The sequence below is a fragment of the Grus americana genome, chromosome 7 (genome assembly GCF_028858705.1).
Source record: "Grus americana isolate bGruAme1 chromosome 7, bGruAme1.mat, whole genome shotgun sequence".
In the NCBI taxonomy this organism is placed as follows: domain Eukaryota; kingdom Metazoa; phylum Chordata; class Aves; order Gruiformes; family Gruidae; genus Grus; species Grus americana.
In genome coordinates, this window is record NC_072858.1 from 31,162,446 (window position 1) to 31,175,838 (window position 13,393).

A 13,393-nucleotide genomic window follows, 5' to 3' on the forward strand; every position below is an offset into this window, starting at 1 on the left:
GACTGCTAAATTGTAGGGGAGTTTGGAGAGAATCTGCACATTATGTATAAGAAAACAAAATACTACTTAATGTATATAGACACACTTCACTTAGGACTTCCAAAGTAAAATTTCTGAGCTAAACCAGTAAAATATGAACATAAAACTTATTGTTTCTACAAGTACAAGAGCTTGAAGCATAGAAAGTTTAAATCATGAATTTCTAAGTTTCAAAGATCATTTTCAAGCTGCCCTTGAAAGATTTCCCATTTTCATAGGAGTACCTAGATGAGATTATAGCTTACGCTTGTAAAGCCCTAAATGTGGCAAAACCAAATTCAATGCTAAAAATCAAAGATATAATTCCTCACACATATTACTGATGCATTCTGCCTTTATTGTGAAAAAGTAAAATGATTTTCCTTTGCATTCTTGTAGATGTGCCATTTGGTGGGGCAAAGGCTGGTGTCAAGATCAATCCCAAGAACTACACAGTAAGCTTAACCATAGATAAAAATTCGGTTACCTACAGTACTGAAGCCAGCCAGTTAAAAAAACTCTTCTAAGGGCGTTATTGACCACTTAAAACTTCCTGCCACTTCTGCCTCTGTAAAGGCTGAATTTAGCTTGTGCATGCAATAGGTAGGAAAAGAATTTTTAAAAAGTGTGTGTTTCAGAGGTGTAATACCTCAATTAATTACTTACTTTTTTTCTTAAAGTCATAAGACTACAAATAATTTGGAACCTGAATTTTTTTTAAGTTGATACTGTTAATAAAGGCTTACATTAAATTACTCTTAGAAAAAAGTTAATGGTTTTGTTTATTTTGACAAATAGTTTTATGCTCCATTAAACCTTTCTGTGCAGTGTTCCAGTGTAAATAATAACTAACTTGGCTTATAAAAAGTTTACTGCAGGCTTGCCTTTTTGCCCTAATTAAAATAACTTGTACAGAAGGGAATACTAGAATACGTAACAGATATGCTAAGCTCAAGACTCCTGTAAGGACTTGTGTGAAGTCATTCTACTGCGTTGATTACACAACCGGCAGGCAGCTCTTGCTGGTTGTAAATCTCTTACATAGGGTATCAGATTTATTTGCTGCAAATCTCTGCTACAGGCACAGGTGGTTCTTCCTGTGCCACACTCCTCACTTCTTGTGCATCAGAATGTACGGAAAGCCGAGTGTTTCCTTGTGCTGCCTGAATACCAAGGGTCTGTTAGGGAGTGGCATATAAATTATATAAATATATGAATCATCCTTTCTTGTAAAAGAAAAGGGCATCTGTTTATGTTTGGGCATAAGTTCTAGCAAATATTCGTAAACACTAATGATTTCTTGTGATATTTATTGCGTTTTGTTTATAGGACAATGAGTTGGAAAAGATCACAAGAAGGTTTACCATGGAGCTGGCAAAAAAGGGCTTTATTGGTATGTTGTGCGATTTTACTATTAAAATTTAGGAATCTGATTTATTGTGCATTGGCAGTGTCCAATATAAAGTATCCTTAAATAACCATATTTTTGAGAGCCGTAAATAATTTGTGTATAGAACTTTCAGCAAAGAGCCACAGAGAATTAAGTCATTGTGTCTTAGTGCATTTTAAAGGGAACTGTGTTTTAACTTTTTTCTGGTGGCTGTTCTGCTGTGATAAACCACAAAAGCTGAGCTCACAGGATCCAGAATGAATCACATTTCTCTTAGAGGTAGATTATAAAATTGTGACCAAGTTTGTTGCAATTTTAATCTCTAATATCAAGCTCTTCACTGTTACTATTTCCTGTAGTCTCAGTTGAGGCTTTTGGCAGGTATCTGAGGAAACAGAGGAAGGAAATAGAAGATCCACCCCAGAGAAAGTTGATGGCTTCACCCATGGCAACCACAGGCTGCAAGAGAAGCATAGGCAAGAAGCATAGGTGCCTGTTGTAACAGAACCTCAGCTTCTGTAATGTTAGTAGGTGTTTCATACAGACTCTCAACCCTGAATTGTCTGGAGTTGCTATCTGGAAGTCTCCTCTGGAGAAAGCTGAATGTTACTAGCTTGACTTGTAATTAAATGGAGGAGGTTTACCTGGAGGAGGTTCTCATTCAAGTGAATAATGAGGCATGTAACTAGTTAAAGGTCTGTCATGTGTTCCTGATGTCTAACTGCCCCTGGGAACATATATCCATTTATCTGCATTTTCTTGCTCTTCAGCTAGAGTGTTTCTCATCTAAATGAAGCTTCTGTATAAACACACTTATTGATGTTATATGTGACTAGGGTAATACTATACGCTATGCCAGCTATAGTGATTGTTAGTTCAGTGACAATTAAAATGGTTTGATTTGATTTGTTCTCCTTTTTGGCTCTATGGTTAGCACTACGCAGTTTTCACAAACCTTTTAAAAATACTTAGAAAAAAGGTAGAGGCAGAGTTGCATTTAAAATCTTGCTGAGCAAGTCCTGATTTTAAATAGGTTAGGCAAATGCTATTTTTAGTTATCTAGAAAAAACAAACAGAATTTGCTTTTATTGCAACAGATGTGTGAAAGTTCTTTCACAGGTTATTTCATCAAGAAAGATGTAATGTCTCTTTCTTGAAGTGAGGGGTAAAATCAAATGCATGTGCTACAATGCAACAACTAGGAACAGCCTATCATCAATTTTTAAACTCACTCAGGAACAAAAAGGAAATTCTAATGCAAAAAAAAGTGAATTAACATCATGGTATATAAAAATCATACCTAGATAGCGCCCTTCCTGTTGTTACAGCAATGATCATCAAAACCATAAAAATATAAATATGCTTTATTGCATTATCTTACTCTGACTTTTTATTGACAAACTGATCTTCATTTTACTGAGTGGCTTGTGCGAACGGTTGGAGGTTTTGACAGTATTGTAAAAATGTATGATATGGCATCTAAAACTGAACCCAGTCCAGAAGAATTTGTTCCTTGCATAATAAACTGAAGATTAAACAGGAAAATGGTTCTTCTCTGCCAAGCCCTGCACGGTTCCCAAGGGAATAATGGTTGAAGATAACTGTTCATGTTATCTTAAGCTTAAGAGCTTTTTTCACTGTTGCCAACAGGACCTGGTGTTGACGTGCCTGCTCCTGATATGAGCACAGGGGAGAGGGAGATGTCCTGGATTGCCGACACCTATGCCAGTACCATAGGACACTATGTAAGTTTTGACCAGAGGCTTGAAGTAGAAAAGCTTTTTTGGTCTTTGCAGAAATCTTTTTTATCTAGAAATTTATTACCATGCTGCTTAATCATGTAATTTTTTTTTAATTATGTGGATCTAAATATATTCTTTCAAACTGTAACAACTTAATTGGTGTGAGGTTTTTAGGGTACAGTTAAGGTTAAGTAAACTTAAGTTTAAGGTTAATGTTTTTATACTGGGTTTAAATTAAGTTTGTCTGATACAATACTGATTGCACTGTTCAGCAAAAAGAAAATACACTGTTTTTAAAGGTCTCATACTTAGCGTAGAATTGGTTTCTATTTCTACCATTTCCCTCTGTTTTGCATTAGTACTATAATTACTAATTTAAAGTTGTTAAACAATTAGTTCATAGCAGTTGGTATAAAGTACTGAAATCTTTCCATTTCAGACTACTGAATTTACAGATGTTATTGAATAAATGCTCTGGTTTTGTGCACTCGAGACCATGTAAGTTTATTTCACACTGTTGGTATAACCTATAAAAGTATCAGTCATCTGTGGTCCCCTAAAAGTAACAAGTAATCAGTGTAGACTTCAGGAAATTCTCCAAAATGTAAAACAAAAGGACGCTGATACAATTTATTGCCCACAAGGCAATAAAAAATTAAGTTTAGGTTTTTAAAAATTAGTGTTTAATTATAGCCCTTAATTTAGCCTTTGTCCTTATGTCGGTTACTGGGTTATTTGTATCTATTTTGACTGTACCAAAAACATCACTGTTGACCAAACACTTTTGCCGTATACCTTCGACAGGTTGAACACAAAAAAAATGTATTATGGACAACTTATTTCTTAAGGCTCTACTGTCTATGCTACCCAAGCGTTCTAGCTTTTCTTTCAGATGATGTTTCTGCTATTCCTGCAGGCTATACTTTGCTAAGGAGTCTTGCCATAGCTTTGTATTAGTGTATTAATATGCTAAGCTATCGTATGTTTGCCTATCCCAGCTCCTTTTGAATTGAAAAGACTCTTTCTTTTCACTTTCTGCAGTCCCTTGTAATAGTTCCTCAGAAATAGAGCAGGGTGTACACCCCCAGTAATAAGGCATTACAGCCACCAACACGTATTTCTCTCTGGCATGTCTGTTCAAGACATAGCCTGGCTTTCCTGAGGCAGTCTCTTGGCAGAATACTTGTCTTGTGCTGTCTGATGCCTTTAACAATAGGAGAAGGGGATGGCACAGGTTATTCTTGATCTGAAATACGGTACAAGGTATTTTATGGGGGAGGGAAAGGAATGTTTGTGGAATAGGCTGTGGCATGCTGATCAGTTGAGTTAAATCACTTTTACACAGAGCAGTCTGTTAGATAGGGGTATCAGTGTAAAACATTACTTGCTTTTTGTTATTCACATATGTAAATATATATATTTTATTTAAAACTTTAAACTTAATAAAAAGCCAAAATTATCACTTCAAAAAGACTTCCATGTGCCGAGTGGCAACTTGCTCCCCCAGTCATAACTTAAAATTCCAGCATTTAAGAAAACTACTGCCTCAAAGCATTTTAGGTTTTAACATTTAACTCATTGCAATAAAACATGTATTTCACCGTGATACAACAGCGTTACTATATTACAACTGTCACACGAGGCAGAGTGAATTAAAGAATTGAAATAAGGAAAAATTAGATTGGTTTACTTAATTTTGTTTGATTGCTTGTTTGTACATGGAAGAGAGAATGGTAGCCGTAGTGGAACTTATGAGCTATTGTGGAGAATGACCAAGCATAGAGAAGAAAGGTGGGAACTCTGGCAAGGCTGCAAAAAGTGGAATAATCTATCAAGACCAATTTGTAGCGGAAGATGTTTCAGATAACTATCTGGTTGAGACACCAAGAACAAAAATAAAGGTGGTTAAGAAACTGCTGAATATATAAAAGTGGCCATAGGGGAAGGAGGGAAGGGAACTGAGAGCAGAAAATGACCCTTGAACAAAAGTGAAACCATATTTCAGAAAACAGATGGAAGCTATGCAAGGGCTTACATTCAATTGAGTGGAAAGATAACTCTTAGGTTAGAGGGATCTGAGAAATCTACAAACCTGATGAGTCAGTGTGGTTGCGCATACGTGTTCAGGGAGCTTGAAGTGGGAAGGAAAACTCAAATAACCGGTACCAACAGATAGAGGAAGTCTGCTCAAAACCTAACGTACAGAGCCAGGATGCTGGACAAGGAGAAAATTATTGCAGTGTGGAAAGGGGTTAAGAAATGAGCAAAAGTTCAGTGTCTGAATTTCACCAGCTAAATTCCTATACTATTAGTACTAATACAGAAGTCTTTAATGCTAGCCATAAGCCATTTTACAAGCTGCTCGTTAAAAGCCCTGCTTTTGTTTTTGGCCCAAGATGTGTTAAACATTTTTTTGATTGATTTAAAACCAAAGTTTTTAGGACTTTGACATTGACTGTGGTTTGTATATGTGACTTCAAGAAGACCCAGACCTGCCCTCACCCCATGCTCTGTTTTCTTGCTAAACCATGCAAGTCTTTAATAACTACCATGTTAACTGTTCCAGAAAATCCATCTTAAGTTGCTGGATCACTGAATTATATATGGCTAAAGTTTTTTTATTAAATTCATCCTTTCCATTCTTCTGTACTTCGTGACACATCCAACTGACTTTTGGGACATGGGAAAGGACTTAAATAAGTACATTCTGTGGATTGTGGGAGGCTGTATTTCTTCAAGTATTTATAAAACATACTTTTTCCTCCATGAATGCACGAAGGCTAAAATGTAGTTTCAATCTGAAACACAATGAAAACTTAACAATACATCAAAACGCCAGGGCAAGTTGTTCTAGCAAAACACCATCACAGATCTTGTTTATAGTCGAGATGCCACCAGAGGGAGCATACAGCTTAATGCGACCAATGCAGCTATATTTTGGGAAACTGAATTAGGAATGTTGTGGCAAGCCCAGCATCACTTTTAGTGTTTTTAAAGAAGGGTTATCTTTGGCTTAATATGGTTAACTCCCTATCATTTTCAAATAATAAGTAGTTTTCATTTCTATTACTGCTGTAATTGTCTCCTGCCATTCTGCCTCCACTTACTTTTGTCTGCTCCTTTCCTTCCTCTCCGCAAGCATCTTGCACTCACACCACAGGCATGCAAATATGTTTGGCACAAGTGATGGAGAGGAGGGAGCCTCCCAGTGAATATGTGGCTGGTGGAATAGAAACCCATCCGGCTGCTGGCAGACTCATTTCAGTGGATTCCCTTTCATCCCTCCTCTTGCACTTGTGTTGGATGCCAAGCCACTGTGTGACTGTGCTCCTCGGGTGTGGGGAGCATGGGAACCAGAGGTGACAGAAGAGGGAGGCCCAAACAGTGTCTAGTTTGGAAAAAATTTTTTCAAGTTATTAACTTCAATTTGAAAAAAAACCAGCTTTGTTTTAAAATAGTCTATTTCATCTTGGCTAACTGTCTAGCATATGGAAAACTTAATTTTATTACCACCAAATTAATGATAGAAGCTTGATTGTATCTATTGTTTTTCTGAATAAAAGTAGTAAATACTTATCTAACTTTTCCCATATGACCTTTGTACTGTGGATTTTTCTCTGAGATCAAACATCACTGTGTTCTGACAACAGGAAGGTATTAGGCCTGTATTGTTGTTTCTAAATAACTGAATTTGGTGTAAAGGAACACTAAATACTGTTTAAAGATGATTAAACAGCTTTAGCTATGACCACTCCAAGGATACATCTGAGCCCTTTAAAAGATTAAAATGTCAAGAACAATAATGGAAATTATGGCTGTAATAGGAGCTAATTCTGAGAAACACATCTCTCAAAGCTTTTTGATTTGTCAAAGGTCTGCTCTTTGCTAACAGTTCACATATACACTTAAATGCAATAAAAAAATTACAGAGCGTATCCAATACTGCATCACACAACTTTTCCATCATCTGCTAGGATACTTCTGAGATGCTCTTCACACAAGCTCAGGAAGGAAATAATCTTTACAGACTAAATGTATATAAAGTATATAATTTTCTGACTGTCACGATTCCTGTTTTCCTTTGTCTTTAAAGTGTACAAAACCTCTTGTTCCAGCTGTTCTTTGATTAATTCCATAGCTCACAAGTCCTTCACTGTTTTACAGGATATTAATGCACATGCATGTGTGACTGGTAAACCCATCAGCCAGGGTGGGATCCATGGGCGTATATCTGCAACTGGTCGTGGTCTTTTCCATGGAATTGAAAATTTCATCAATGAAGCATCATATATGAGTATATTAGGAATGACTCCTGGATTTGGGGATAAAACATTTGCTGTTCAGGTAACTTTTTTCCTTCAACTGCAGGGAAAAAGTAGTAAACAAACTTCCAGTAGAGCTGCTTTTAAAAAGGGCTGTAGCAATAAATCCTGTTAGGATTTTATTACTTCCAAGTTAACCTTTACTCTCAAACTTTAGAAACACTTTTCAAGCAACATAAGTGCCCTTTATTTTTTGGACTGTTTTTTAAAAACTGAACTTTTGATTGCACTCTACAAGCACAAAGCTGAATCTCCAGTCTTTATAAACATAGGCGGCAAAGAACAAAGTGAAATATTATTACAGAAGTTCTTAAAGGCATTGCACACTTTTCAGTGAGCTGTGACACTGTTTCTGCCTACACAAAATTTGTTGCACTGTTTTATAATAAAAAAAAAAATAGGGAGAGAAGGAATTGGGGGCTATGTTCTTCTTCCACTATGGAATGAGCAGTTGGAAAAGTAGAAACCAAGACCTTATCCTAAATTCGTGGGGTTGAATGTACGTTTTTGGTGTTCATGAGACTTCAGGATTTACGTAGTTGAATTTTGAAGGGGTTTGGTATTCGGTAATGTGCGTTATTCTTAAAATTTTTAAGAAATAACTGGTTCTGTTCAGTTTTGAACAGTATGTTAAATGGAGGATTTGAGGGATTGCTTTGTTTTGTTGTTTTTAGTACCAGTGCATTGGTGGTTACAAACAGCAGAGTAATTGTAACCTCCAAGTCGTCCTCTAGTTAACCAGTGGGCTGAAACAAACATCTCTACCCTGCACGGACCCAGCAGCACACTCCTCTCCCTGCACTTTGGCATTTTCATGCTGGCAGAGGTCTAACCAACAAGCACTTAAGCATAACTTAGACTGAAAAACATGGCCAAAAGAATAGCTGAAGATTCCTTTATGAAAACGAGGATACAGCATTGCAAAGAAACCTAGTGCGTAACAAACTGTTGCATTGAAGTTTCCTTCTAATATATAAACAAAAATCCTAAATATAATTGGAGCTATGTTATACAGAAATTTAATATTCAACTTTTTTTCTGGCACAGAATCTTACTACAAACTTTTGACATGGATCGTGTGACCTTTTGGTCTGACATGCGTGTGTACTTCCAAAATGTTGAATAATGGCCTGGAATTAGGTTTTCTACACCTGTAGGCATGTAAAACATGCTAAAGAACTGCAAGATTATCTAAATTTAAATTATAGGCAGTCTGTTTTGTACAGGACCACTTCAGAAATGTATTAAAAATTACATAGCTTCTTACTAGTTTGTATATTTTTATGTGAAGAATTAATTATATATACATATATATGTTTAATGCTTTCCATTCTAGAGTGGTTTTACACTTGTAAGCCTTCCTTACCCAAATTAAATGAAAATATTCCTGGCCTGCGAGTGTTAGTCAAACCTTAGAATGGTCATACAAAAATCCATTAATCCCTCTAAGACAGTGCCAGTTACAAAATACATACACATAACATTCTCGTGTTGATAAACATCATAGTTTTGACACTTTCATAGTAGCATTAACACTTCCCTTCTCTATTTCCAGTATAAAAAACTTAGCACAACTGTACATTGCTGGCTACAATGCAGAATTTCAAGAGTGGTATTCAGACCAGAATGCTTGTGGATTTCTTCCATCTTTCCTGTACACATCATCTAATGCCAAGACATGCCGATAGATGAACTACTACTTAAAGCTATTCAAAGCTATGTAAGCCTTAGCAGTAATAATCATTTTAGTTGAAGGGTTAACTACTTTTCCCTTTCTCTTTCCACCTTCAGGGATTTGGTAATGTGGGCTTGCATTCTATGAGATACTTGCATCGTTTTGGAGCAAAGTGTGTTGCTGTTGGAGAGTTTAATGGTTCTATCTGGAATCCTGATGGGATTGATCCAAAGGAACTAGAAGATTACAAATTGGTATGAAACTTAGCTGAGCAGAAATAGTTTCATTTTTGTCAGCTTTTGCAACCACATAGGATGATTGTAGACTGGTGTTAATTTGTGATATTTAAATCACACTGCAATTAGTACTCAGAAAATGGCTTAAGAATGTTGACTCTTCTGGCTTTCTCCTTATCCCCGATAGTAATGCAGGTGTTATTTTTTAACTCTTTGACCTGACTCTCAGAAAAATGGCAAGGGCTTGCATGTGCGTAAGCTAATTACTTTGGTTTCAGCATTGGAGTTCATGATTATTTTGCATTTCTTATGACTAAACTAGGAACGATGTCTCAAGGAAACAGGACAGGGAGGTTCCTGAATGATTCCTGGCTGAGGATCACAAACATATGGACATTTAAGACTTCAAAGTGCACTTTTGCTGCTTCTTACCTATTGTGTGTTTTCGAAAAAATGAAAGCCTGTCTGGCAGTGTGACTTCAATATGTAGTTTATAATGAAAACTGGATATGGTCTTTTTCTTTCAGTTTCCAAGTGAAGCAGTCTTGAGGGGACAGTTCACAGGCACTAAAACACAGTCTTCTACTTAGAGTTTCTAAGGAGCTTATTTAATGTGTCATTTTATAAAGGGAGTATTCAAATGTCTTTATCACCCCCTTTCTCAAAAGAATGAAAAGATTCTCTCACTAAACAAAGGCTATCATTGTACTGAATTTTAAAATGGTACTTCTAAATCTTATGTGATGCAACTTACCCTGCATGTAACAGACTGGTGGGTCATTTCAGTTGTTTGAAAACTATTGCACTTGCCAGGTATTTTAGGAGTTGAGAGGGACAATTTACTTTTTTTAATACTCCAGAGCCCAGATGGTTATCAATGTCTTTGGCCAGAGAGCAGTTATGGCTACATCATAGGAATTTTGACTGTTCTCCAAGCTTTGTAGCTTGCTTTTTATGCCTAATCTAAGTGAAGATAGGAATTGTGTTGTGTGCTGTCTTTCTAGTACTGTTGCTTCTCCCTGCTTTCTTTTTTGAAAGTTAGAAGAAGGGAAAGCAGTCATACAAGTACACACACACTAAAACCACTCTGATTTGTTTCCTTCAAACAGCAACACGGGACAATTATGGGCTTCCCTAAAGCACAGACACTTGAGGGCAGTATTCTGGAAACAGACTGTGACATTCTCATCCCTGCTGCCAGCGAGAAGCAGTTGACTAAGGCCAACGCTCACAAGGTTAAAGCAAAAGTAAGTTGTAGAATTCAAATGCAAATGAAAAATAGAGAAGGCCTATTTAAATACTAATATTCAATAATTATCACGGACAGAAACAAACATATACCTCTGAGTTACTCTGCTGTGATTCCTTTCAGATTATTGCTGAAGGTGCCAATGGGCCTACGACTCCTGAAGCTGACAAAATCTTTTTGGAGCGGAATATCATGGTTATACCTGTAAGGTTCTATTATGACCTTTGATTTTCATTACAAGGGTAATATTTATGTGAATTGTAGCAAGATGTAATTTATTGAAGATTTTTATTAATAGCTATTTGTTTTCTTAAAAGTGGTTTTTAACAACTGATGTCTAGGAAATGGGTGTCAGTGTTGCTTAAGATTGGTAGTAATTAAAGATCTCACTGCAACTGTAAATGACCAAAGATAGCTATTACATGAAGGCTGCATATTTCAAAGAGAGAACAATCCACAATTAGTTCTTGAATATGTAGTTTTGCATTTTGGAGTATTAGCTGACATTTGCTCAACTAAATAGTCCACTAATCAAGGGAAGAAAGCAGAGTAAATACACTGGCCAATTTGTTTGCAAATATTGTGTCTCTGGGTGATGCTCTGACAGAACTGTGTATTGTAGATTGTATAGAGTGATCTTGCCTAGAGTGATAACTTGAAAGAATAAGACCTATCCAGGTATAATGATAACCTATTCCCAGAGAAAGGGTGTTCTGATCAAGTGATATTGCTAGAAAGAGCGGCTGATCTTCAGCCATCTCACTGAGATGGCCTAAGAAAGCCCTCATTTTCTTGATTAAAAACTTCTGCTAAAATAAAAGAAAGTAGTCAGTCAAGCACACCTGAACTTCACATGTTCTAAAGTCAAGTCCTGTTTTAAATCAGAAGTAATCCCTGGACTGCAGAAGGGCATAAGTGCTGTCATGTAAGAATAACAATTGGATTGTCTTCTACATTGCAGTTTAATACTTTGTACATAATATTTCTGCTTTCTTTTCCTTAATGCAATAGAGCTGTCGTTGTCATATGGTCACAATTCAAGACGTGTACTATTTCTGTGCAGGATCTTTACCTGAACGCTGGTGGTGTAACAGTATCCTATTTTGAGTGGCTGAAAAACTTGAACCACGTCAGCTATGGCCGCTTGACTTTTAAGTATGAAAGGGATTCAAACTACCACTTGCTCAGTAAGTGCTCAGTTCCACTTTCACTCACTGTTTAATAGATTGAACTAGCAAACACCAAATGTGGGAGAAATGAATACACAACTATTGTAAATTCACCTCAATTTCCCACAAGTCTGTTATTGCTGCATACTGAAGAGTAGGGAGGATTTGGTAGATTAACTGACTTGCAACTCAAATAAGTTAAATGCATATTTTTTTAGTTATCTTTTAATTCCTAAAGAGATACTCTCCTCAGTGGTGTGAAAATACTGAACTCAAGCCACTTACCTGAAATATTTATTACTTCTTAATAAACATCTTTCAGCTGTGCACTTGGTATTTGAAAAGTAATCAAAGTTTGAGTGGGTAACATTGTTGTGCACATACAACAATAGAGGATCTCTATAAAGGGCAATAATATAATTGGTACAGGCACTGTAAAAATCTGCTTATGGCCTACAGCTCCACTTAGGGTCGTTCTGTGCTTCCCAGTTTCTGGGCCAGAATACCAATTACATGGAGACAGGAAGCTTAATGGGGAACAACTGCAGGGTATTGCTCCATTTTAAACAATATTTTTTAGAAAACATCTGGGAATCTTCGGACATTGGATTTGACAAAACATAGACCTGAACATAGACCCGTTTTTTAATAATACCTTTTCTCATAAATGATACTTTTCAATGTGTTTCTAAAATGGTTGAGGGTTATGGCAATTCTAATTTAAATCCCTTTCTTAACTTCAGTATTGTGTCATCTGAAATACTCTGTCATGTTGTTTAGGAAACCTTACTAATTAAATTTCAAGAACTAAGATGAAATAAGTATCAATTCAAAATACCAAACCACTTCTCATGTAGTAAGGAAAAACTTAAAATTCCACATGGGCTTTTTTCTTAGCAAATAGTGTGTATGCAGAGTGCAATAGGAGGCAATTGATTGCTTTAATGTCAAGAAATATTTTGTCTAATGCTATCTATCAAGTTAGGAAAGTCTATCCAGATTTCTCTATCAACTTTATGAGGTTAGCAAAGTGGGATCAGTAAATCCACAGTTGCTTGCCATGTGACTGTACTATAGCAATATTGCTACTACTATCGGAGGCATTCACTTATAGCAACAGAAAAATTAACATCTTTTCTTAGAAAACAAATTTTTTTTTTGCCCCAGTCCCGTAGTCTGCATTTCATGCTATTGAATGCTCAAAGTCCTGGGGTCAGCTCCCTTTTTGGGGAGCACATTGCTTTCCTTGTCGGTTACCTTGCCTCTGCTTTTTTTCCTTTCTAGTGTCTGTCCAGGAGAGCTTGGAAAGAAAATTTGGGAAACATGGTGGGACTATTCCCGTTGTGCCTACAGCAGAATTTCAAGATAGGATATCAGTAAGTAGTTACTGTAGCTGTATTCTGGTATTATAACTGCAATATAAATTTTACCATTGTAGCTGTTACAGAGGTTTTTGCCCCAAGCACGGCATTAGTCATACTTAGCCTATGGCCAAACAAATAAAGCAAGCAAATGATCTGAACAGCTTAGGAATACCGGAAGTAAACTATTTTTTCTTTCTTTTATTTGAGCCCTTGAAAAATGCCTTCAGT

The 13,393-nt window shown here is 36.5% G+C and overlaps 1 protein-coding gene across 1 annotated transcript in view; it reads left to right on the plus strand.

The window, feature by feature from the left end:
- Nucleotides 1-13,393, plus strand: part of GLUD1 (glutamate dehydrogenase 1) — a 30,703-nt gene that overhangs the window by 12,876 nt on the left and 4,434 nt on the right. Inside the window, exons 3-11 of the mRNA XM_054831617.1 lie at nucleotides 418-473; nucleotides 1,348-1,411; nucleotides 3,059-3,153; nucleotides 7,315-7,494; nucleotides 9,264-9,401; nucleotides 10,493-10,630; nucleotides 10,756-10,836; nucleotides 11,696-11,819; nucleotides 13,086-13,177. Coding sequence (XP_054687592.1) covers nucleotides 418-473; nucleotides 1,348-1,411; nucleotides 3,059-3,153; nucleotides 7,315-7,494; nucleotides 9,264-9,401; nucleotides 10,493-10,630; nucleotides 10,756-10,836; nucleotides 11,696-11,819; nucleotides 13,086-13,177 — 968 coding nt within the window. The remainder of the gene's footprint in view (nucleotides 1-417; nucleotides 474-1,347; nucleotides 1,412-3,058; nucleotides 3,154-7,314; nucleotides 7,495-9,263; nucleotides 9,402-10,492; nucleotides 10,631-10,755; nucleotides 10,837-11,695; nucleotides 11,820-13,085; nucleotides 13,178-13,393) is intronic.